Source organism: Talpa europaea (assembly GCF_964194135.1).
Source record: "Talpa europaea genome assembly, chromosome: 4".
In the NCBI taxonomy this organism is placed as follows: domain Eukaryota; kingdom Metazoa; phylum Chordata; class Mammalia; order Eulipotyphla; family Talpidae; genus Talpa; species Talpa europaea.
In genome coordinates, this window is record NC_140070.1 from 62,783,922 (window position 1) to 62,811,864 (window position 27,943).

Consider the following 27,943-nt stretch of genomic DNA (forward strand, 5'->3'; position numbering starts at 1 on the left):
GTATTCAGGTGTGAAGTTGCTTCTTCTATGTGGAAAAGTTAGCCTGCATTTATTTTTAAATGCAGTTATTAAAAAAGTTGTGCATTCCCCATCAATGAAAATTTTCAAGTGTGCACAAAGTAGTGAATCGTAATCCAAACATTCCATGTTTATTTCCTGTAGATTTCAGTAAAATATTCATAAGCCAACCACACATACATCAAGATGGTAAATTTACATTGACTGCAAATTTAATCTTTCTCACCATCTCTGTTCTCAGTGCCATGCCTGTAACATTGGTAAAAGTGGACACTAGGCAAATGGTAATGAAAGAAAAAGTCCTTTATTTAATGAATTCAGGTACATTAGCCATTTGTTATTTTGTGAGTGACAGTTTTTCTTAATGTTCATTGTTATTTGTTGGCAAAATAAAAGTGCCTTAAGTTAAAAGGTTTGTTTGAGATCCATTAAAGAAATCAGTATCAATTTACAATGCATTTCTTTATGAAGTTTTTTTTGCATGTCCATTAAAAATTTAATATTGTAAATGTATTCAGTTCATTTACATGCCTATGGCTGCCTTTGATTAAACATTCTTCCAAAAAATAAACTGTCTCCAGATGTTAACTTTGTTCAAGCAATTTTCTTTCATGTTATATTACTTGAATGTAAGTTGTTGCATAATTACTGCCAAGTAGATTCTTTGCTGTGCATTTATAAATTCCAGAATCTGAAGTTTGAGGGTTCTGAATAATTAACATAGCTTGTGGGTGAAGATGTTCAGTGTGTCCTTTTATTTACGAGCAGGGAGTTGTCAGGCATCTCCCATGTGATTTCTGGTTTGGGGACTCCCAAAACTGTTCAGCTACTCAGTGCAGCTGAACAGCTGTTCCTGTCCTTTTGAGGATGTTCCTGGGTAAGCGATGGGTAATTCGGAGAGGGGACGCTACAACCATTACCGGCACAGTAATCAGTGCATGGCCAACACTATTTAGAGCATGACAAATATAGTTACCTCTGTCATAAGCTGCTGATGCTTTGATGACTAAAGTGCCATTTTCATGCAATATGTATTTTCCATTAACTTGAGGCCTATCTATTGTATAACCACTGGGAACAACCCATTTGATATTTGGCTTAGGACTTCCATCCGTTACACAATCCAATGAGAGAGATTCTCCACTGATGCAGTATACTGTGCCTAGTGCATAAGTAAGAATAACTGGCTTCTGGCCAACTTCTAATACAATTAATTTTTCAATATAGCCAACTTTATTTCTTGCTGCACACCGATACTTTCCTGCATCATCGCAGGTTGTCTTATAAATGATAAAAGTACCATTGCTTGCTATGAGATACTGAAGATTTTGCAGCCCACTGGGAAATCGTGTGCCATTTGGTAAAATCCAGATGATTTCAGGTGGTGGATTTCCATTAACAGAGCAATCCAATGCTGTGGTCTTTCCAAGCTCAGTGACTACTTTCTCATTAAATGGATTTCTGAATGTGGGTCTTCTCAGCATTTCTAGTACTTCTAACTGTACCACCAGCACACTCTCTCCTCCTTCATTCCGAGCCACACAGATAAAGTCAGCTGAATCTGAAAGCCTCACATTCCTAATTTCTAGAGTTCCATTTCTATGGACTGTGATTCTGCTTCCATAGTAAGGGGCTGTGAGGAAAATGTTGTCGGGCATGATCCACATGATTTGAAGAGATGGTGTCCCTTCGACTGTACAATCAAAATGTTTTTTGGAATGCCTAACGGCTGTGGCTTTAATAATAGTCTTGTTTGTATACAAGCCATTGATCAATGGAGGCTTGGGGACAATGTCCAGTTTGTGTATTTTGGTGTCATCCCCACTGGGATTCCTGGCTACACACACATACTCTCCTGAATCAACAAGTTTCACTTTGTTGATGGACAAAGACCCATTGGAATGAAATGTGTACCTGTCCTTTGAAAATGAGATCATATCATTAGAAGGCAGCAACCAAAATATTTTTGGTTTAGGCTTCCCAGTGACTTCACAGTCAAGGAAGGCTGTGTCTCCAGCATGGATCCTCATGTTTGTGGTGTAACGCTGTCTGATCCGAGGGGCAGCTGTTATCACTATCAGATGCACCTTCATCTCATCCTTTCCTAGAGTGTTCTGGGCAAAGCAGGTATAATCACCTTCCTCTGCTATCCCGACTTTATTGACATATAAGGTTCCATTATCAAAAAGGGTGTACCTCCTGGTCCCGTGTCCACTGTCATCGGCTTGCATTCTCTTGTTTATCATTGTTCCGTCAGGCAAACTCCAAGATATCTTGGGCACTGGCAAGCCAGAAGCTTTGCAATCAGCTTGGAAATCTTTCCCATGAAACACTTGCTTTGTAAAATGTTGCTTGTGGTCAATTTTGGCAGGTTTCCATCTTAAGCCAACATGCATCAGTATCAGATCATCCCCCATTTTGTTCCTTGCCACACACACATAGTCGCCACCATCTTTTTCTGTTACTGAGGCAATGAACAGGGATCCATTTGGGTAGACGTGGATATGACTACCAATTCTAAGAAAAGAAGAGACTGATTTGAGTGTGCTGCTATTGGGAAGAGGGTGGGAGAGTTGTCTTATTTAGGTAGAATTAGCTTTATGGACAGTTTCTTAAACTGGTACAGTGAAATACAAAACAGTACTAACTTATTTAGTACTAAGCTATTTCCTGAAAGATGAAATTATCGAACTGTAGAGGTATAATTTAGTCTAACAAGTAGTATTTCTTCAATTAATGGATTTCAAATGAATCTCCTTTTCATGGTATTATTTCTAAAAAATCATTTTAATAGTGAGAAAGTATTAGAAATACCAGTTTCCTATACACATAACTTGATCATTTTATATATTAAATGATCATTTTGTGATACATGCTGGTAAAAAACTTCTATAACAAACTTGCTCAGAAAAGATGCCCGATAACACTTTATAAAGAGATACTAGGTAACAAAACCAATAGTTACTTGGTTAGAAAATAAGTTCTACTTTGTTATAAAGAAAAAAAATGCCAATATAAGGTATTCAAAGCTTGCTATGTAGCACCTTCCCTTTGCTGTAGGTGTTAAGTTGTTGGTCTCTGCAATAGGTTGACCTCTATGGAAGGTTTTTCTCTCTGAAGCCACGGTGTGTCTGCTATTACCACATTGGACCACTAGATGGCAGATCGTTACTAATGAAACTAAATTCAGTATTTCAGAAAGATTAGTGGTGCTAAAAATACAAGCAAGAACATCCATAGGTGAATATGTAAATATCTAATTTTTGGCAATATGAGCTAAGTAGGTAGGTAAAACTTGAGAGAAAAGTCTAATGAATGTTTATAATTACTTGAAGGCAAAAATAAAGAAATACTGATAGACTATAAAATACAAAAACTGATAAACTGAAAACATCCAATGCCATAAATAGATATACATATACATCATGTGTAATTACATAAACATGATTAACTTTTCATTTCATAATTCAGCATTTTTTCTTAAATTAATTTTAATTTAATATTTAGGTCATTTTGATGGTTTATTTGAAATTTGGAAATTAACATTTACTTTTTAAAAAAATTTATTTATTGATGCATACAAGAACTGCAGTACAGGTCAGAGGTGCACGGGGTGAGAAGATTCAGCAGAGACAGAGTGGAGGACAGAATAGGCAGACTGACTGAAATTCACTGCTGAGGGGAGCAGCAGGAGAGTCAAGAGAGGTCTGCTGTGCCATGTGGGTGGTTCCCTGGCCAGGGATAAAACTCATGCTGCAGTGGCTTCGGGTAGCTTCATAGGTTGTGTCTTAACCCCTTGTGCCATGAGGAAGGCCCCAACAATTACTTTTTGGTTAAAGATTACAAGTTAAATTCATTAACTGCATTCAGTGCCAACATAAAGTGGGCAATAGGAAATAACCTATTCTTCAATTTCTAAGAATGAGCATATGATGTATATACCATTTACATATATATAATGTATACATCTATTGTGTATCATTTTCCTACATGGCTGTTTTCTATTAATGGATAAATATATGCATTGGTAATGTTCATCCCCATCATTCTCTGTCATGGAAAATCATTGCATAAAGTCATACAAATGGCAAAAATTGATGACTCATAAACTATAATTATCACTTTTCAAAGATAGGATTTGATCTATACAAAAAACCAGATAAGAATGTCAGTGTCTAATAAGACCTGAAACCATAAAATATATAGAAGGAAATATAGGCGAAACACTACGTGACATGCACATCAAAGACATCTTTACAGACACATCACCCAAAGCAGTGATAGTGAAGGCAAAGATAAACAGCTGGGACTACATCAAATTAAAGAGCTTCTGCACAGCAAAAGAGACAATAACAAAAACAAAGAGAAACCCCACCAACTGGGAGAACATTTTTGCACCCAACACTAATGATAAAGGACTGATCACAAAAATCTGCAAAGAGCTGATGAGACTCAGCAACAACAAAGAAAATAATCCAGTCAAAAAATGGGCAGAAGAGCTAAAAAGAAACTTCTCTGAAGAGGAAATGCAAATGGCCAACAGGCATATGAAAAAATGTTCAACATCACTTGTCATCAGGGAAATGCAAATCAAAACTACCATGAGATACCATCTTACACCAGTGAGAATGGCACATATTAAAAAAACTAGCAACAATAAATGTTGGCGAGGTTGTGGAGAAAAAGGAACTCTCCTGCACTGTTGGTGGGAGTGCAAACTGGTCCAACCACTATGGAGAGCTGTGTGGAGATTTCTGGACCTACTAAACATAGAGCTTCCATATGATCCAGCAATTCCACTCCTAGGTATTTACCCAAAGGACACAGAAACATCAATTCCAAAGAACACCTGCACCCCTATGTTTATAGCAGCACTATTTACAATAGCTAAGCTTTGGAAACAGCCCAAATGCCCAAAAATAGATGACTGGATCAAGAAGATGTGGTACATATATATCATGGAATATTACTCAGAATTCAACAAAGATAAACACATGCAATTTGCAGCAACATGGATGGCGCTAGAAGGGATCATGCTCAGCGAAATAAGCCAGAAAGAAAAAGAAAAATACCGGATGGTCTCACTCATAGCAGGAATCTAGAAAACTTAAATAAGGGACCAGGAAAATGAATAACTATAAGAAAGTGAAAATCAAAATCAACAAAAAACTATGAACCAGAGACACTTTTTGGGGGGGTGGGGGACAGGAAGGGAGGGATTGGGGTCAGAATGGGGGGGTTGCAATTGTATGGGGAATATAAAAATAAAATTTATTATTTAAAAAAAATAAAGTTTAAAAAAATGAAAAAATAAATAAACCTGATCTACCTTAAAATAAATAAATAAATAAATAAAAATATGAGATGGAATCTAAAAAAAAAAAAGAATGTCAGTGTCTATAACTGTACATTAAAAAAGTGTATATGTATGTACGATCGATCAATCGATCAATAGATGTGTCTGATAGATAGGGTGTGATAGAGGTCCTGAATATTCATTTCAAAACCAATAGTGATGAAATTAAATGAAGATGATGCTAAACTTTAAAATGCTTATAGAAGATTCTGAAGAGTGAAAAAATGAAGTGTATCTCTCTATAACCTTGCTTGTATTATGAAAATTCCACACTTTTTGGATAGAGAGATTATGAATACCTTTATACAGTTACCATTTGCAAACTCTTACAAGTATGGAAGCAAACGAGATTTTTATTCTATAAATAAACTCAAGTAGGCCTTTAGAGTTAGTCATGTAAGAAACTTGGTTTTTATATTACAATGATCTTAAAATGATTAAGTCTCTATAGAGAATTGCTTTTATGTGCAGAGTTTAAGCCCTCTAAAACTGACTGCTATGAACACTTTTTACATTTCATAAGTTGTGAAGCTGAACAGATAAAATGTCAATAAAAAGGTGCAGTTTACCTGAGCCGCTGGTCAATGACAACCTTGGATGGTAGCCTCCAGATTATTTTGGGTTTGGGATCCCCAATGGCTGAGCAGTTCAGTAGTAGTTTGTCCCCCAAATTCACCTCAATCCGTTTCTTAGATGCAAATTCTATCCTGGGGATGGTTTCCGGCTCTTCCAGGGTAAGAGTCACCACCCTTCTCTCTGAGCCAGTGGAGCTGGTAGCAATGCATTCGTAAGTGCCTCTGTCTGAAGAGTCTATATTTTTTATATACAAAGTCCCATTTGAAAATAAGAACACTTTGGAACTGATGAGCTGTAATGGTTTCACTTCAGTGCCATTGGAGAGGACCCAGTGAACACGGGGCTGAGGAGTTCCTTTGGCAGTACAGGGCATTTTCAAACTTTCACCCCAGCTCCCTGCAATGAGTTGCCTCTTTGGCTCTAGAATAATAGGTGGGGGTGCAATGACTTGTATTTTAACCAGCACTGACTCCTGACCAGCGGGGTTGCTGGCCATGCATTTGTAAAAGCCCCGGTCATAAATGCTGAGATTGTGGATGACCAATGTTCCATCAGATGTCACCAGGGTGGCGCCCCTACTCCCCTGTGATGATTCTGAGACCACTGTTTGGTTTGCAAGAATCCAGGAAATCACAGGCTTTGGCCTCCCTTCTGCTCTACACTTCAATTCCACAGTGCTTCCAGAATGAGCTGTGATTTGTTTGGTTTGGCTCTCAAGTATCCTGGGGGGATAGGAAACCACGGACAAGGTGACATGAAGGTGGTCTGTGCCAAACTGATTGGATGCTGAGCACAAGTACTGTCCACGATCCTGAATGTCCACCCTTTGTATGGACAGGGTGCCATTGGGAAGCACCTGGAACCTGCTATTCTGTTTCTCTCTAGACAAAGCAAGTCCTGACAAAAAGAAAGAAGTTTATAGCCATAGATAATCAAGTTTAGATAGAAAACAAATTGTTCAAGTAGAAGTCTCAGGAGGAAATCTCCTTTTTCTTAAGCTATTGAGAACATTTAAAATTAGAATACCTAGTCTTCAGTTGCTAAATTTATTTCTGGATTCTTTTATCCCCAAAATTTTAATTTAAAAGCCAGATGGTTCAACACAGTGACTAAATCTTACTTCTTTGGACCTGCCTCCAGAGCATTTCAAAAAATGTTCTTAACTAACCTGTCCTTCAAAACCTAATGAATAAAATCATGCAAATGTCAGATGAAGGTATTAATAGTTTCTGTGTCTTAGAGAAATGTGGAACTGGTGTTGATTCTTTAGAAAGGTATTCCCAAACATAACACAATCTTTCTCTTGTCTTATAATTAAAGGAAAGTTTGTATAAAGAAATAGTTTCAAATACCTGATGAGACTCTGGTCCAGTGGATGGTGGGCAAGGGGTTTCCAGCTGCCTCACAAGGAAGGAAGGCATCTGAGCTAGCTGCAACAGTAAAACTTGCTGCTTTTCCTCCAATTATTCTGGGTCTTTCAAATATATCTCTAGACAAAGGGTCAAAGGAAAGTTCAGAATTTGTTATTTCCTGAATCGGTGTCTTATAAAAGCCACTTTTCTTTGCATTCTTCCGTCCATCCCAGTTTGGACTGTGAGTAGTGTCCCCTGGCAAGCTTGGAGAGAGCAACATGCTCACTACTGGCTTTTGGCCTTTTTCAACAATTTTTGGGTACGACTTGTGCCCAAAGTAGTTTTCTGACCAAGAAGAGGGAGACAAATTAGAGTTCTGTGATTTAACTATTTTTAGAGCTGGTATAGGGGTAGAATATAATAGAGTGGAGTAGATAAAGTGGGAGGTTCCACTTGTGAATTTGGTGAACTTTGGCTGAGCCGTGGGAGCTGTTGCAACCTCTGCTGCTAAGTGCTGTGGACTGGCATGGTGCCTTGAGGTTTCATGTAGCTTGATCATTGTATCTGTCATCCTGAAAACAGGAGCTGCCTCCCTGTTGGTGATTGTACTCTGATTACGCAAGGGAGGGGCGGTGAGGCTAGGCACGGGAGGGGCGCTGCTGCTCAGGAGTGATGGCACAATTGAGCGTCCGATGACTGTTGCCCTTGTTGGGGTCTGCTGTCGTCTGCTGGACAAAATTGTTTCAGAAGTAGTTGTTTTCTTCAAAGTCTGAGTATTCTCTTGAAGTAGTTCTTTAACTACATCTGTCATATTAAGGGTTGTCACATGAACACCAATTGTACTTGGAATTCCTTTTGTGTTTTCTAAGGGGGGATGAGAAAAAGCAGAGATCCTGAACTTGGTTGGAGTTTCAGCTCTAATCAGAACAGGTGTCATGGCAGTGGATGTAGTGAAGCCAGAATTCTGGCCAAGAGAGTTGTTTGGGTCATTCCTCTTTTGAGGCTCCTTTTTTCTTTGTACTTTCCGTGCTCTGGGTCTAGCTATTTGGAGTTTATTGGTAGTGATAGATCGAGGGGCCATAGGAGTAGTTAACATGTCTATTTGCTTTAATATCAAATCTGTTCTTGATTCTTTACTTGAGATAGCAGGAAGAGTAGGAGCAATGAGTGGGAAGGGCAGTCGCTTAATTTTCAGGAGACTCGTAGGAATGTTCGGTTTGCTGGTATTGTGAGTGGCAGCCAATGTTACAGATGGAACATGCATCACACTTGCTGAGAGTGTTGTGAAATCAAAGGGTGAAATTTTATTTGTGGGTAACGAAGGAATTATTTTAGGAAGTACTGTGGCTATGCTTTTTTGCAAATGAAATTCATGTTGATTCTTTAACCTTTCTTTTTGGATATGATTATTTACAAAGATTTGATGCCAAGGAAGTTTCCTTCTTGAAAATCTTGTAATGGCTATAGGAGTGGGTACAGATGTGTTGGTGGTAGGACCTGGAAGTGGCAGTGTAATCACTGAATCTCTTTTAGTTTCACTTGTGTTACATGCACTTGGGAAACTGGAATCTGTTATAAGAGTTTTTTCCAAAGATATGGGTATTGGGATATGAGATCTGATTGTACCAGTTGGAGTCATTTGGGTACTTTCAGTGCTGAGATGTTTTATTCTGAGTGTTGTTTTCTCAATAGCCACATTTTGTTTGTTCTCAAGTAGCAGTGATGGATTGTTCACTGGACTTGTAGGCTCCCTTGTTGTGACTCTGGCAATGTCAGCTTTAGAGATGGTGACAGGGGAAGAACTTGGAAAAGACAATGCTACTGCAGCGATGATGATCCTTTCTTTGGGAGAACAAGCTGGGCATACCCTATTGGGCTCTGTGGCTGACAATGCAGTAGTGCTTTCTACAGAAGAACCTCTGAATGTTGACCTTGCAAAGCCGTAACTGCGCTGTTGGGTAATTGCAGTTTTATATGGGCTGATGATTCGCCCCCTGCCCCAAATTTTCTTCCATCTTCCAAAACGTCTGGACAGTGGGAAATTAGTTGTACTGTTTCTAGGAATTTGTACATGAGAATGAACAGCAGCGTATGGGTCCAAGACCTTGGAGGGGCTAAGCTTTTGAATACTGTGAGAACGGACATGATTGTTCCTGGGCTCGCTGACTCCTGTCACAGATGTCTGATGATTATTTCTGGCATTTACTAACCCTAAGAATGTATGTGCTTTGGTATTAGTGCCACTAGACATTTTGATATTCACATCTTTGATCTTAGTTGCCACTGGTATTAGGGATAAACTTTGCAAATGCTGTCTTTTCCTTCCCACGAGGTCACTATCCTGAAATTCAGTCACTTCAGAGAATAGTGGAAATAAAGTTGGCAGATTTAGGCTGGTTATGCTTTGCATTTTGTTTGATGTGGTTGGGTTTCTGTCTTTTGGTATGGCTGTAGTTTTAATAGATAGTTTGAAATCTGTTGGTTTTTCAGGTGGTGGTAGTTGTGAACTCACAATTGGGGCGCTATAAGTGCCAGTAATACTATTTGTCACAGGGCTAACATATATTTTTCTGGCATCAGCTGCCATTGTCCTTACCAAAACATTGGGTGCTTCAGTTGCCAGGATCATAAACTCTTCATGTGGCGGGAGCATGCCTGAAGCATCTAGTTCCTTGACATGTATTTCCCGGAGCTGGGTGGCTGGTAGAAGTGGCCTTACTGTGGTATTTTCTTTCTTCTCTGGCATAGTATTCTTTTTAGCTTTCTCCAAAAGTGTGGCCCAGTGTTGTGGGTCAATTTTCCATGCAGAGGGAGTGAAATGCCTTCTATGCTCTTTAAAACGTTGGCTTGTTGCTTCGCCATGCTGCTGGTGTCCTGACATCCAAGAGTTGTGTTTCTTACCTGTGCTTGCAACTTGTTTTCTAGACTCAGCCCCAGTGGAATCAAGCTCATCAAGTCCAGATCCATCTGTTTCTCCATTATACTCCACTGCCCTTTGTTCTTTTATTTTGACTGAAACTTGGTTAATCAAAAAATCAACACCGGATGGGTTAGCGGCTACACAACAATAATGACCTTGGTCTTTTTGAGTTATCTGTAATATTCTTAATGTGCCATTGTGAAGAATTTGCTTATCTCTTGAGGATTGATAGAGCACAATATTTCCTGGAAGAACCCAGCTAACAGAGGCGTCTGGGTTGCCAGTAGAATGACATGGAAGGTCCACTGTTTCACCAGTAAAAACTGTGTGATGAGCCCCATTTTCCTTATAGGCAGCTATGTAGGGCTCTACCACAGTTACCCTATAGGAGAGCATATCTGCATCATCATTACTAGTGCTTATGCAATGATAAATGCCTGTGTCAAACCTATCAGCTCTCTGGAGCTTCAGTTTCCCACTTTGATCTATTAGGATTCGCCCATCCTCACTCACATAAGGGGCTTTCACTTTATTCCCATCAGCTAGAAGCCACTCCAAATGTGGGGTAGGGTCTCCTTGACCTGGGCAGTCTAGGTCAATGGTCTCACCAGCCAAAACAGTATGTTCCAACTTAGTATTATTATTCCTGGAAATCATGGTCCATTTATATTTCTCTGGCTTCATTTCAACATTTGGTAAAGTGACTTGAGAACCACTAGAGTATTGTACCTGCAATGTACTAAGTGTGGTGGCAGCTCTGTTTAGCTTCAAGGAAATTTGGTCTTGCATCAGCCAAGAGGGCTCAGCTCTGAGAACTGCCTCTATATTTGTAAATATGTCTTCAGGCTTAGAAGCCACCTGTTTATATTTGTACCAGAGTTGTGGTATTTCTGTGAGCAAGTGGCTCCTTTCTAGTATCAGTGGAGAGTCACTGTACAAAGCCAGAACTTGCCACACTGGCTGAATGTCACTGTCATCTATGTTACACATCAGAAATGTTGAAAAAGGTGTATTTAGCATGATATAGTTATTTTCTTTGTTGAATGTAATGGATGATGTCCTTGAAGGCTTCTGGATACTGCAGACCATATTAGCTTCATTTCCAGACTGATCTGTCATATTCAAAGTGAGGGAGCCAAAGGGTGCTTTGAAATCTTGGGAAAAGAGGGACACAGAACCATTCTCTTCCAGAATATTCAGGTTCTTCAATTTCAAGGATGAGTCAATGGTCGGCTTGGTACACAGGAAAGCTTCAGCTGGGACCATAGCTAAGAGCTTGTCTTTAGAGGTCCTGGGATTCATGCAAAGTGGACATTGCTGAGAAGTGGAGGGACTTCTGTCTCTTTTGCATTTTATTATATCTAGGAAAAAAATAATTGAATTATTTCTAGCATGGCCTCTTTATGAACTAACACTTAGACATTTTGAAGAAAAAGTTTTTGTTATACTTTTGAACCAATTTGTAATTTTAGTGTTTCATGGAAAGTTTTTCTTATTTTTGTCTTTAAATTAATTTCTAAAGATTATATTGATTCTTTGTGCTGCCAAAATATAATATTCATAGACACAAGTATTTTGTCTGTTTTGTTCACTGCTTTATTTGCTATGTCCAGAGAGTGCCTAATATATATTTGTTACTTAATAAGTATTAACTAAATGAATTGTTTCCTTATCTACAGAAACACTATAACATTCCTTGCTTTTCATTTATATAAAAAGTTGTTACTTTCTAATTTCTCATTTTAATGTTTTAAGAATCACATTTCATTGTATTTCAAAGATAACCTGTTTGATAAATTATCATTTATAAATCCTTAGATGTCATAAAAAAAAGTGTTTTTCTATTACACCAAAGAACATTGACCAAATTGCAAGATATCTTGCCCTGATCCAGGTTAAAAGTATTGGAAAGGGAGAGAAACAGATAAAAAGAGATAATTCAAGGGATCAATGATACCTTAAGCAGATTCTCAGAAAGACAAACAAAAGAGACAAACCTTTATTCAAACTCACAATGATGAAATAAAGCACACAAATAAAATCAGAAATGAAAGGGGAGAAGTTACAACATATAATGTGGAAATGCAATAGTTTTATGAACATGTATATGGCAACAAATTGAACAATCTAGAAGAAATGAACAAATTCGTGTAAACATATAACATCCCAAAGCTGGATCAAGAAACAAGTAGAAAATCTTGACAGATCCCAACTAAGGAAACTGAAACAGTAATCAAAAACCCCCCAAAAATAAAAGCTTAGGTTAGGAGAAAGATGGAGGTAAAGTAAAGATGCTGGGCTCTCCTACTCCAAATATTCATAACTAGGATGCAGCAGAACAAAGCCAATAGCCCCTGAGGGAAAAAAAGGTTTCTACAGCACACACCAGGAGCAATGGTCTGACAGCTAAGGGGCCTGGCAAGCAGTGGAACAAACCCTGCAGGTCCCTGCAGGCCCTGGCAGCAGGACCTGATTCCCACTGGTTGTGGCTCAGAGCAGCAAGTCAGAAGAACACTGTGTGGAGATGAGATAGGAAGGGTCCCAGGACAGAGACAGAGCTTTGCTCTTCCCTTTATTAAACAAAAGAATAAATAAATCACCATAAATTTCCTTGGCCCATTGTTTTTCTTTCTAGTTTTAGTTAGTCTCCAGCTTATTCATTACTGTGCTATCTCTATATTTTAAGTAACCTGGCTATTGCAAAAGGAGGAAGTTACAAAACTAGATACCAGACCAGTTCAAACTGGAGCTGTGGGCATAACATGAATACTACCCGAGATGTTCATAATCCCTGCAAGTGCATCTGATTGGTACTCACAATTAGCAACAAGAAATGGACTTTGGTCAAGTCCACTTTCCGTGCTTTTTCAGCCAATAAAGTTAAATTCTTTGTTCTCAACCCCCAGCCCTAAAACTTATATAAACTCCAAGTCCTAAGAACTCAGAGAGCCTCTCATTTCCTATTGGGTCTCCCTGGAGCTCTCTTCCCTTGCTCTTGCATTTTTTTCAATAAACACTTCCCTCACTGCTGTCTTTTCAATCTGGACAAGAAGTTCTCAAGCATCTCTACAGCTTTGAGAGCAAGACCCTTTGGTCAATTCCTCAGATTCCCAGCAGATGGAGCCATGGACATCGGCTAACTAGCCCTGGGCTTCTCCATCTGCATTGTTGGAGGATGATATCAGAGGGTGATATCCCACCCTCAGCTAAGGTGGGACTTCAGCACCCTTTGGACATCAGATACTGAAACAGACTTCAACACACATGCCACTGAGAAGATTCATATGTCACCGAGCAGAAGATTGGTGGAGAGAGGAATCCAGAGACTGTGGTTTGGATTAGGGAATGGGTGCCAGTACTACTGACTTACTTAGGGGCCCCAGGAAGCGGGGGTTGAGGTTGTATGAAAGCACATCCTTGAAGGAGGGGAAAACCTTGTTGAGGAGCTGGGGTGCTCCACAGAGTCTGGGTCTCTGGTAAAGTTAAAAACAGAACAAAATCTCTAGTATACCCCTAGGACTGGTACTTATCTCATGAAGTACACAGAAAACATAGGGACTGCTGAATCTCTCATTCCAACCAGCAAAAGGGAGGGATATTGGCAGTGCCACAAACATGAGCCAACCACACTTCAATTCATCTATACCAATATCTGGACCCCTCAGGCCTCTCCCCATCTTTCTAACTCAGCAACTGCAAAGATCTGAGTACACACAGAAGACAGCAAAGATGCAAAATAAAATAAACCCACCAGAACCACATGTAAGAAAAGTAAAATAGCTTAACTCCCTAAGTTACTGCTACAGACATTAAAAAATAATAAAATAGGGAGACTTTAAATAGCAAAATAGGCAGACAAAATGATATAACACATAGCAACAGAAGTCCTCAAAAGTATGATATTGCAAGGGGAGAACAATTCTTCAGAAACCAAACGCAAAAATATGAAAGATTATATTTCCCTATCAGATAGAAATTTCAGAATTTCCATAATAAAGAAACTAAAAAACTTAGAGGAAAACTCAGAAAGACAAGTGAAAATAATACAAGAGAACTCAGAGATCAACTCCAAGAAATAAAAAAAATAACTCACAAGGGGCCTCCCTGGTGGTGCAAGGAGTTAAGATGCAGCAATATGAAGCAGTCCACAGCTACTGCAGCATGAGTTCGATCCCTGGCAGGGGAGCTAACCTACATGGCGCAGCAGATCTCTCCTGACTTGCCTGTTGCTCCCCTCAGCAGTGCAGTTCAGTGAATCTGCCTGTCCTGCTCCCTACTGTGTCTCTGTGAATCCTTTTACCTCTTGCCTCTTTGGCCTGTACCCCAGTTCATGTATGCATAAATAAAAATCTTTAAAAAAAAAAAAAGAACTCACAAAAGTTAGCCAGAAAATCCAACAAAATTCAGGAAAATAGCAAATTAAAATAACAAAACAAATTTACAAAGTAAAATCAGTGAACAAAAAGTAGAAAATTAAGCTTTAAAAAAGAAAACATGAGAACTTCCAGTGAAGAGCTCAATGAATGAGTTCCAGAACTCTAGAGAAAGCTATGGAAGTGGAATAGACCAAACAGAGGATTGGGCTAGTGACCTTGAGCTAGTGACTAGCATCTAGGTGGAAGAAGAGAATGGAAGAAGAAGGAGAATGAGGAAAGAGAGGAGGAATGAGAGGAGGAAGAAGGAAGAGGAGGAAAGAAGAGGAAATAAGATGAGAAAGAGGAAGGAGGAAGAAGCAAAGAGGCAATTCAAGAACAATCAGATACCATTAAAAAAGACAACTCTTCCCAGAAGGGGAAGAGAACTGAACAGAGAACTTATTCAAAGAAATAATAGAGGGAAACTTCCTATAACTGCAGAAGGAATTAAGTATACAAGTTCATGAAGGTAAAAGAGAGCCTGGTTACTTAAATGCAAAAAGACCTACTCAAGACACACAGTAGTGAAACTAGCAAGAGTTCAAAACAAAGAAAGAATATGATCAGAAGCAAGACAAAGACATCGACTCTTACCACTACTATTTAACATAGTGTTGGAGGTCTTAGACAAAGCAGTCAGACAAGAAAATTATATAAACGGTACCCAAATTGGAAAGGTAGAAGTAAAAATATCTCTATTTGTGGAATACATGATAACATACACATAAAACCCCCAAACCGGGCCTCCCCTGGTGGTGCAGTGGTTGAGCATTTGTTTGCAGCCTCTGCAGTGCTGGTTCAATCCCTGGCCACCAGCGAGGGTCCCACATGGCACACAGACCTCTCCTGCCGCGCCCACTGCTCCCCTCAGCAGTGTATTTCGTCAGTCTGCCTGTTGTGTTCCCCGCTTTGGCTCTGGTGAATTCTCTCACCCTCCCGTGCTTCTGACTGTACCCAGTGCTTTGTATAAATAAATAAATAAATCTTAAAAAAAAAATCCCCAAAGCTCCATTCGGGGATAAGGTGGGGGAAACCATTAGAAATAATAAATACACTAAAGTGGGAGCCTACAAAGGTAACATACACAGTCTGTTGCATTTTTATATTCAAATAAAAAATTAGCAGAAAGAAAATTCAAGAACACAATCCTACAGACACATCAAAATGAATTAAAAAGTAAACATAACCAAAGAGGTGAAAGTCCTGTACACTGAAAACTGTAAGACATTATTGAAATATACAAGATACAACACTATAGAAAAATATTCTATGCTCATGAATGGAAGAATTTTTTAAAATGTCTATATTATACAAAGCAATATACAGATTCAATGCAATCCCTGTAAAAATCTCAGTGGCATTCCTCACAGACAGAACCTAAGTCATGAATTTGGTATTACAAAAATCATAAGTAGCAAAAAAAAAAAAGAAAGGAAATAAATAACATAATCCTGAGTAATGCTCCCTGATCCCTGATTTCAAGCTATACTATAAAGCGATATTAGTTAAAACAACAAGATATTGAAATAAAAACAGACACACAGGTCAATGGATAAACATACACTTACATGAATAAACACACACTTATATGAGCAACTGATTTATGACAAAAGAGCCAAGAGCATGCAATGGAGTGAGAAAGTCTGTCCAATAAATGATGTTGGGAAAATAGGAAGGTCAATGAGAAAGTATGAAACTAGACCACTATCTCATACCATACAAAAAAATTAATTCAAAGTTAACTAAAAACTTGCATGTAAGACCTGAAACCATAAAACACATAGAAGAAAATATAGGTAATATACTCCTAAACATCAACCATAGAAATATCTTTGGGGATTCAACTCCAACAATAAGGGGGAAAATACGCAAAAATAAATAAGACTGCTCCAAACTATAAAGCTCTGCCCAGTGAAAGAAAGTATGATCAAAACAACAAAAAACATACTATGCAATCAGAGACAATATTTGTGTATAATGTGCCTGACAAGGGATTAAAACACAAAATATATAAAGTACTCATAAAACTCAACAAGAACAATAAAAATTTGATTAAGAAATATGTTGAGGATCTGATTAGATGCTTCTCCAAAGAAAACTTAGAGATTAGTAACAAGCACATGAAATGATGTCCATCATCCCTTATTTATGAGGGAAATGCAAATCAAAACAATGAAATATCACAACACGCCTATGAGATTGTCTATTATCCGAAAGAACAAGAAACAATAAATGTTGGGAATGATGTGGAAAAAGAGAACCCTTGTATACCATTAGTGGAAATGTAAATTGGTACATCCATTATGGAAAACATTATGGAGATGTTTCAAAAATTAAAAATAGAATTTGCATATGATCCAGTTATCATATGGGATCCAGTTGTCCCACCTCTGGGTATTTACCTGAAGAATATAATGGCACTCTTTGCAGAAATAGATAGATACACCCCTGTGCTCATTGCAGTATTATCTACAATAGCCAACAGCTGGAAACAATCTCAGTATCCACACTCAGATGACTAGACAAGAAGATATTATATATACAAAAAAAATGGAATACTATCGAGATATAAAAAAGTTAAAATCCTTCCATTTGCAACATGGATGGACCAAGGGGAAAATAATACTTAATGAATTATGTCAGGGAAAACAGAAACACTGTATGATTTCACTCATGTTTTTTATAGAGAAAACAAATGAATGAACTAAATAAAACAAAAATAAATGTTCAATCTATAAGGCCATAAGTGGTTACCGGAAGGAAAGGAGGGCTGGAGAAGTTCAATCAGGTTAAAGGTGTCAATTGCATGGTGAAGGATAGAATTGAAGTTTTAGTGGTGAACCTAGGTTTGTCATGATAAACACCTGACACATTGTGCTATAATTCTGGTACTTTAATAAAAATTAAAATGGCCACTGAAATACTTGAGAAAAGGTAGAGTTTCACCTTATACAAAAATGCATCCTGAGACTTCCATTTTTCCTCCCACACCATGCATTTGACAGTTAAAAGCAGCATAAAACTTCTTAGAAGAGATCCTTACCACAGTGGCTGGACAGGATCAAATCACATTGCCACATGTGCAAAACTCACAAAATCTTAAGAAAGTCCCTGTAACCAAGGACTCCAAATCCATCTGTGTGACAGGAAATGCCACATGTGTCTAAATACTCAGCATTCTTAGCAAATTTAATATTCTAAACCTATACAGAGGTGGTTGCTGGTGATCCTGAAAATCTGTGTGCAGTCGTAAGAGACTGTTCTCAATCAAACAGTTGCCAACCAGCAGCCATCCACATTCTACATATCAATACCCTGAACTCCAAAACTTCTAAAGCAGAGAACAGCGCAGACTTCTGGCTTAATTAAACCTCATCACAGAATTAGTTTCACATTATGGTATGCTTATTATTGGTGGCATCTGAATTAGAGTTAGCAGGTCTAAAACATCAGGCATTTTGCCTCAGATGCAAATGTGATCATACCTCTTCCATTCCCTCCATTAAAGCAGGTTCTAGTTACACAGAAAAGCTTTACATTTCTTAACCTTGTCATGCCTTGTCAGGTTCTGGCATATACACTCCTTTCAATTTCTTGTGCACTTGATAGGGGAGGATCTGATATACCCTCTTCCATCACTGCTTAACTATTTACATCCTTTAGAACCCAGGAAGAATAGCTCTTCTTCCAGGGAGCTCCCTGCTATCTCTTCTGGGACCTTCCACTTCGAACCTACCCCTCATCACTAACTATTATTTTTTTAAGATTTATTTATGCATACAAGAACTGGGGTACAGGCCAAAGGTGAATGTTGAACAGAACAGGCAAATTGACTGAAATACACTGCTGAGGGCAGCAGCGGGCGAGTCAGGAGAGGTCTGCGCACCATGTGGGTAGCTCCCTGGCTCGGGATCAAACTCGTGCTGCAGTGGCTGCTGATAGCTTCATAGGTTGTGTCTTAACTCCTTGCACCACGGGAGCCCACTAAGTGTTATCAATGTAATGATTTTTTTCTAGCTACCCATCTTCCCACAGACTGTAGGTTCTGTTCTTCTTTATCTGTATGTCCCCAACCCTTGCCATGATGCTTAGGAGATTGAAGGGAGGAAGAGAGGGAGAGAAATCTAGATCCAAGACCATATTTTCCTCATATTTTAATTTATAAATTGCTTTCCAGAATCATGTCTTAGCAATGAAGTTGTTTTACATTAGCAGCTGGTCAGTTAGCAATTTTTGATATAGCTACCACTGCATGCACACTGTTGCAGCTATATTATTTTCTTTTCAGTTGGTTTACATGCACTATTGGTATGATGTTTGCCACCTAAAGTGTATTTATTAAGGTTACACTCATTACAACAGAGATTATTATGCATGTAAAAAAGCATGGGAACAGAGCAGCAGGAAATGATTTTAATATTTGTGAATAATTTGTAGAAAAATGGCCACAAATCCACATTTTATTGAAAAGCAACACCAAGATCTTTGTGGAATCTAACAATGAACGACACCCATAAACTGGTAAAATAGTGTTACATTTGATTAATGAGATATGTGCAAAAGAATTATCTATAAAATGTCAAATGAAATGAATGAATGCATGAGAAAATGTCACATCTTTTGGAATAGATGAAAAAATAAATCCAAGGCATAAGAAGTTGATGTGACCAATTTATGAGTCTTGTAGGGTTATCATTAAGGCATCTCAGTTGAAAGGAGAACACTGAATTATTTAGACACAAATGAAAGATGTTAATTCTAATGGGTTTTTCTAATATAAGATAAATAAAGATGGATGGACGAATAGACAGATTTAAAAAAAATAACAAGCATGGAGCCTTTTTGAGTCTGGGTAACAACCAAATAGAGCTGGGAGACTTGAGGATCAGGCCCCAGGCATGTCCAGGTGACTCTGCATGTTGGGGCATGCATGGACATATCCATAGCTGAGAAGAAATGAAACTACATCAGCACGTCATACCCAGGATTGACTTTAGATCGAAAACGTCTTGACAAAATTCCCACCATCAGAAGTGTGCTAACTGAAAACGTCATGTGCATAAAGCAGATATCCTCGGCCCTTCTATCTATATAAGCGTGCTTCCCATAGAGCTCCTGGGCAAATGCTCAAATGCTCCTGTCACTGGCCCATAAGTTTCTCATCCTTGCTCTGTTCTTGTTTATCTTTTTGCAAACAAAACCATGTATTTTAGGAGCTAGATAGGAAAGAACAACAGATAGCAAATCCTAACAAATAAAATAAAATGTAATCTTTTCAAGAATGGACACTCAGGCAAACTGCAAAGTGGTGAAAGGATAAAAGTTTATTCTTATGCAGATAGAAAAGAGGAGGAGCAAACAGGTCTTGAGCAGTTTGCTGATTGGCTGGGAGTTCCTCAGGCAGGGAAGTTGGGGAGATACTTCAGGGAGGACCAGGAATGAGATGGCAAGGCAATTTGTGGTGTGTCAGTAAGTAGTTTAAGTTGTTAGAGCAAAAAAATGCCTGCTTGTGGGCTGAGGTTGGAAAGAAAGGAAGTAAGGCTAAGGGTCCCCAAGGAGCACACTAGGAGATCTGGCAGGCTAGAGTAGAGAATGTTTTTGTCTCTATGCCAAATTGTAACGATTGTAGGTTTTTATTGAACATAAATCTCCCATTATGCCTCTATGCACAAAAGCAGCCACTGATATATAAAGAATTGGGGATGACCTTAGTCCAATAAAATGACCTTATTACAAATGCTGTTATAGGGCAAGAATTGCCAAGGACTATAGTGCTGAATTCTATTTGATCATTTTAAAAATTCCTTTAGAACATAAAATAACTGGATGTCAATAGTCAGTGGCATACATATCTCACTCATTGGGATGTTAGCTGCTAAAATACATATTAGCCTGATTTTATTACCAGAACATGCAATTGGCAAAATGGTAAGTAGACTGGACACCTTGAAGTCACTGAGCACAAAATCATTTTCTCTCTGAGTGTGCCGTTATCTTTCTGTGGGCATTATCTTACTTTTTTCTTTTTTATTACATTTTTATATACATTTTCTCTACATTCTCACCATTATCCTCCTATAATCCAGTTACCAACCACATGAAAATCCTGTTGTTCTTTCTCGTTTTTTTCTTCTATTTCCCCGTGGCATTTGAACATATTGAGAAATCCCCACTGAACTCCTACTGCCTTGCAGATGCTGGTCATCTCATAGTTCATGACATGAACCACCACAGGTACTTCCTAGCCGGACTCCTGTTTCTTTCTTCTCCAGCCCATCCTGTCCACTGCTCACAGATTGGTCATTCCTAAAAAGTATCTCATTGTGAAACTCTGTGTTCAAAAGTTTTCTGCAAAACCTACCCTTCACCTTAAGGATAAAGTAAAAACATTTTTTCTGGCATTCAGTGCTCCCCACAATTTGGTTCAAAATTCTTACCAGTCTAAACTGACTCTATACCAGGCAAACTGAGCTAATCACTGGCTTTGTGCAACTTTTCATATCTGTTATTTCCCCACCATTAACTTTATGGACAAAGCAGCATCTCTATCCAAAATACAATTTGGAAAAAAGTCTGGACTTTTGAGTTTCTTCTTTTTTAAAGATTTACTTATTTATATTATGCACAGAAGAACTGGGGCATTGACCGGAGGTGTGGTGGGGTGTAAGAGGATCTACCAGAGACGGAGTGGGGAGCAGAACAGGCAGATCCACTGAAATACACTGCTAAGAGGAGAAGCAGACAATACAGGAGAGGTCTGCTGCGCCATGTGGGTTAGCTCCCTGGCCAGGGATTTAACTCATGCTGCAGTGGAATCACATCTAACGAAAATGCTTCTGCACAGTGAAATAAACTATCAGTAAAACAAAGAGACTCTACTGAATGGGAAAAAAAATATTTGCACATAACACATCTTACCAAGGGCTGATATCCAAACTATATAAACAGCTCATGCAACTCAACAAAAAGGAAACACCCCAATCAAAAAATGAGCAGAAGAGCTAAACAGACATTTCTCAAAGAAAATATATAAATGTCTGATAAGCACATGGAAAAAAAGCTCATCCTAACTTATCAGGAAAATGCAAATCAAAACCACAATTACTTTCTTACACCCATGAGAATGGCCCACATTAAAAAAAAAAAAAGGAATTACAAGCATTGGTGAGGATGCAGAGAAACTGGAGCCCTTTTACACTGTTGGTGGGAACATAGACTGGTTCAATCCCAATGGAAAACAGTATGAATGATTCTCAAAATATTAACAATGAATCTGTCATATGACGCAGAAATTCTATTGCTTGGCATCTACCCAAAAAGTAAAAAAAAAAAAAAAAACAAACAAACAAACAAAAAAAAAACCACACACACACACTAATTTGAAGGGATATATATTCCCATGTTCATTATAGTCCTCTTAACAATACTTAAGCTTTGGAAACATCCTAAGTACGTACATGCAGAGGAATGGGACAGAAAATTGTGGTACATATAAATTTATATAGTGGAATACTATTCAGCTATAAAAAGATGAATCTTGCTATTTGAACTACATGGATGGAACTAGAGAGGATAATGCTGAGTGAAATAATGCAGAAAGAGAAAAACAAATGCAGGATGGTCTCATTCATATGTTGAATATAGAGAAACATAACAAAGGGTCAGACATAACCAAACCAATAATAAACTATTAACATTTCACTGCAAAACTGAGGCAACCAGAGGGGCAGGTGACAAGGTGGGAGTGGGAGAGAGAAGGGGTCCAATGGAACATGATACAGGATTGTTGGGGCACTGGTAGTGGGCAGGATGTGAAATTATGTATTTATAGAGGTTTGAACCTATAAACTCCAGAGCATTGGAAAGCAAAAGAAAATAATAATTCCCCATTTACTGAGTGCTTACTTTGTGCCACAGATTGTGCTAAGCACTTTGTATGTATTATTTATTCTTTCTCATAATTACATTACAGATTAAAAAAAAAAGCTTGAGGTGTAAAGGTACAGGCTAGCCCAAGATACCAACTTTCTTAAATTTCTATTCTTCATTTGTAAATTGGGGGTTATGGTGAGGATTAAATAGGAATTATCTTACACATTACACACTGCTCTCTGTCTTACTCCATAGCCCAACTTTCCTCAGTTCTATCAAGGCAGAGGTAACTTTTACTGATTGAGCTCCTGGAGAACTGTTCTTCAATATAAGTGTTTTGATGATTTTTATTGATAGCCTGACATTCTTTTCCATTTTGAAATATTTACCTAAAGGATTCTAAACTCCTAGAGAGCAAAGATGGTGTCTATTGGCCTGAAGTACATCACAATGTTCAGTGAATGCTTTTGGAGTCGCTTTTTGACTAATTATGTCAACTGGCATTTATTGGGGCACATAGCAGACTGCACTAAAATATGCCAAAGTGACACATTAATTTATTTAATTTAAAGTCACTTGGGAAACAGCTGAAGCAAGAATTTCTCCGACTCTCTTCTCCTAAAATCAGGAAATAATTCTTGAGTATGGAGGGCAGACATGCTCTGTAACCTGAGGGGAGGAGACATCTTCTCACCACCAAGTATTAAGGGCCCTTTCTCATGTTCAAATAGGCTCTGCTTAGCTCACTAAATTCATGTTCAAACCAAAAATTTCATGAATTTCTTTATCTGAAAAACATTTAACTTGTGATTCTGTTCACATCATAGGTTCTCATATTCATATGCTACCTCCATGCGCAGTTAACAAATTCATGCCTTTTTCTCCTGTTGAGTTAATTATTTTCCAGTCATAAGTATCTAGAAGGGTAGAGGAAGATTTTCCTCCTTCACACAAACACAAACACAATTTCATGGTAACAACTTCATACCTTTTCCACTTTCTTCAAGCTACTGATCTTGACATCTTCCTAACACCCTCTTCAGTCATTTCTAACAATTTTGTAGAATAGAAAAAGTCATCTTCTAAATTCTTCATCTCCTCTACTAGACCCAGGAATTTCACCTGTCTTCTCTTTTCTCCTACCTACAAACACTTGACTGTAGTACGACCTCTTGCCTATTCTTCCTCGCACAGTGATCCAGTCCCCACTGCTCTTTATAAACTAAAAGATCATCCCTTTGATGATAAAATTAATGTGATTCTTTCAGTCATTATCTTAAGTACTCAATTACAGGCATGCCTCATTCAGTGATGCCTCATTCAGTCAATAACGACCCACATATATGATAGTGGTACCATTGACTATACCATATACCCTAGGGATGTAGTAGGTTATACCATCTAGGTTTGTGTAATGACACTTTATGGTGCTCACACAATGACAAAATTACCTAAACATGCATTTTTCAGAATTATCCTCACTTAGTGCTACATGACTCTAACAGAAATAATTATTTAATCAGCATTTAATAATTAATACTACATTTTGTGTGTGTGTATTTTCTCTCAAAAATGTAAGTGCCAAATAGGCAGGGATCTTGATGGATACTGATCAGTTTTGGATCCCTAAGTTCCCTGAGGCCTCTTGTCCACACTGGGTTTGTGACAAGTGGTTGTTGATTGAATGGTTCCTGCCCTCTTTATGGCAAATTCTACTCTCCCATCAAAGCACATTTCACATTCTGTTGTCTGTCCACCTGTAGAAGCATGGCTCAACACTAGAAGCATAGTTCTCCACTAGAAGCATGATTAGAAAAGAGACAGTGCTCTTGATACACACACACACACACACACACACACACACACCCCAAATAACTACAATGAATATGAGAAGGAAGGGTTTTGCATTGCTTATTTATCATAATTAAGGAAGAGTAACATACACACATTCCTCATTTCCCATTTTTGTCAAAAGCTAGGAGTGATAACTAGACAGCTGAAACAATGAACAACAAATTAATTCACAAATTAAGAGAATTCTTTTTTCCTGAATAATTATTTAGATTTTATTTTATCTCTAACTAAATTATCTTGGTTTTTTCCCCCTTAGAGATGAAACACCTCCAGGCAAGTTTCCTCTGTTTAATTAGAACAAAGACATAAAGAGTATGATACCTGGCTTCTCCTGTATCCAGTCAGACAGCCATCTTAAGTGGCAATCGCAGATCCAGGGGTTCCCATGAAGGTAGAGACTTTCCAGATGAGACATGTAGGAGACCATCTCTTGAGGGAGGGAGCTGAAGAAGTTATCAGACAAGTATAGGTATTTAATAAAAGATGTTTTGAATATCTGGAGGTAACGCAGAGAGACAAATGTATCTGGATGGAGCTTCGTGAGCTGATTTCCTTCTAAGTGTACCAGTCGGAGAACGGTGAGTCCATAAAAAGCCTCTGGATTTATAAATTCAATATTATTGTGGTCCATGTACAACCGTGTCAAGCTTCTCAGGCCATAAAAACTATCTTTCTGAAGTTTTTGGACTTTGTTATAGCTCATTTTTAAGACCTAAGAATAAAAAGAACACATTTATTTTGTTATTTTGTCACATTTTGTTTCTCAATCAGTAGATGGACATTTGGGGTGTTTTAAATTTTTTGGCTATTATGAGTAATAAGATTCTAACTGATTTTGAATGTAAATTAAAATAATTTTCAGTATTTCAATAGTGAGTTAGTATTCTCTAATTCCTTTTCTAGTTTTGATTCAAACATACCTTTCTCCCAAATATGAAAAGAAAGATAAATACTAGCAAAAACAATGGTTTCTCATATTTCCTGATTTGGCCTAAGCTGTCCTTTTGGTTATGAATGCCTTTCTTGAATTCCAATTTCCCTAATAAGAAAAGAAAAATTAAATTAACATCATTGAAGAGTTTTGCCCCAAATACTACCTGAAAGTACCATCTCAAACTCAATATCCCTCAGAGAGAGAGAGAGAGAGAGAAAGAGAGAGAGAGAGAGAATTCTGCAAAAGGTATGTATTCCATCTAAATTCTCTGAAGACACATATTCTAAATAAAATCCAATTAAGCCAAATCAAGAAAAGCATATACCTAGACTCCTAGACTCTATTCTATTGCTTTACACAGTCCTGTTAGGGTGTCAAAAATCTATGGACACTGATACTTTATCATTTATGAGGATATTAATCTTCTTTACACTATATCTACTTCATGAGGTTCTTCGGAAGAAATTTTTCTATTCAAAAGTTAAATGTCATAAATTGTGAGTTACTGTATTGAAACCTTCAAGTCCTACTTATAGAAAACATATAATCTTTACAACTGCATTGCCTATTGTCCAGTGTTCTTATCCCTGGATTTGTTTTGCCTTTTATTCTCTCACATACTAGAGCCACAATTCTTACAATACTTGATGCATTCTTGGAAGTACCCAGAACTTAAAAAAAATTTGAACCAGGCAGGGCATAAATAAACAGTAAGTTTAAAAAGTACATTGATATATAAGAAGCTAACTTCTAAGATAGCAATTGTTTCTAGGAACCACATTTGATTTCTAGATGAAGATGACTGGAAGTAGACTTTCAGGATTAAATTTTAAAGGTTTAGCAGTCCCTGGGTATTGACTTTTATTTCTACTGGTCTGAAATATGACAAAATCTGCCCCAGAAATTTCTTATTATGCTAATTCCCAAATATTGCTGCATTTAGAAATAAATCAGTTCATTGAAATCCTCTACTTCCAATTTAAGGAATACCAAGTTTTGAATTCTGTAAGAGTGGATAGTTTTTGGAAATACCCATTACCTATTTAATGTGCCCCTGGCCCTCTCTCGTCTCACCTGCAGGGCCCGTAAATCAGAGAAGATTTTAGCAGGGATTGTGGGAATCCCATTGCTGTGCAGCAGTAGTAACTCCAATTTGTTTAGGCCAGAAAAATCAGTTTCTGTCAATCTAACCAAGTTGTTGTACCTGAAATAAAAATGTCATTCTAAGCATTAGCTAAATTTTTCAACTACAGTTCAAATGTCAAAAAATACACAAACACAAACAACTATTTCCCTTTACTCACCATGCTCTATGGAGATAATTTAGTGTTGACAAACTTATTGAAATTCATCAGATGCCCAGAAGGTCTACCTTCTACTCCATCCTTGCAGTCTATTTCTCATTCATATCCCCAAATATTCTCTCATTTTCAAATATTTAAATATGTTATTCCTTCAGGTTGGGATACCCTTGACTCCAGCCCTCTGAGAACGCTATTAAAATGCCTCTTCCATTTCTCATGTGACATTTCGCTCTCATTCTCCTAGGTGGGATTCATCATTATAAAGTAATGGCTAAGAAGCCTGGGCTCTGAAGTCAAAGAATTTGGCCATGATTATCAACTCAGGGTCCTGGTTATGGTGCCACCTGAGGCAAACTCAATGAACATTTTGTGCCTGAGTTTCTCCCATCTATAATTTGTGAATATTAGGGCTGGCTCTAAAAAGATTATAAGGATTATAACATGTAGCCTGGTTAGCTCAATGCTAGAATAATAAGAACACAATTAATATTAAGTATTTTTATTGATTGTTCCTAAGGCACTTTGAATGCTCTACTACAGTTCATATTAAATTATACTGATTGACATCTGCCTTTTCTCTTTAACTGTAGCTTCTAGAAATGAATAATTGTATCCTCATTTCCAGCCATTCTGTTTGGCGCCATAATGGTGCTCACTAGTGTCAAGTAAGTCTAACCACATGTGTGTTCACACACACACACAGCCCCTTTTCATGAACCTTTCAAATAAAGTCAACCTTTGACAGATTAAATTAATTTAAATGCATATAAAAAGTCAAAGGCCTCAAAAAGGGATCTAGTTGACTTTTCATACCTAGGTAGGGGACACTTACAGTTGCCCTGTCATCTTTCTGATATATCATAACCTTAACTTTAAAATATTTTCCAGCAAAAATGTAGCCAGCATGAAGCTTTTCTATAATCATGGACTAACCAACCTATCAAGAGTGATTTGGTTTCTAGAACTTTCCGCTACTGAATGTTTACCAGGAGAAATTCTCTTATTGCCCCTCACAAATTTAAGATTTTCATGAACTCTCTTCAGAAGAGAAATATTATTAAAATGATGTGGGTAATCCAACTAAGTCACAATGTTTGGGGGACAGGTAACCAATATGCTCAATCCCTTGAAAAGGGGACAAGAGAGCCACAAACCCTAAGTTGATGCGTTCCACGTTGGGTGGGATGTGGGCTGGCACGGTGGTCAGGTAGCGGAAGGTGCAGTGAACCTCTGTAGGCACATAACAGGCACAGTGGCCAGGACAGGCCCTGCCCCCGGGAGTGACCACCAGGCAGGTCAGAGAGAAGGAAACCAGTAAGCAGGTAATTCCTGTGACATTCAT

The 27,943-nt window shown here is 38.0% G+C and overlaps 1 protein-coding gene across 1 annotated transcript; it reads right to left on the minus strand.

Annotated features, from left to right (window-relative positions):
• Nucleotides 1–632: 632 nt before the first annotated feature.
• On the minus strand, nt 633–27,943 carry IGSF10 (immunoglobulin superfamily member 10; the record flags this gene model as incomplete). The annotated part of the gene is given in 9 exon segments (XM_084232203.1): nt 633–773; nt 775–834; nt 837–848; nt 852–2,535; nt 5,944–6,847; nt 7,303–11,583; nt 24,685–25,075; nt 26,372–26,501; nt 27,756–27,943. Coding segments are annotated over 9 exon segments (7,791 nt in total).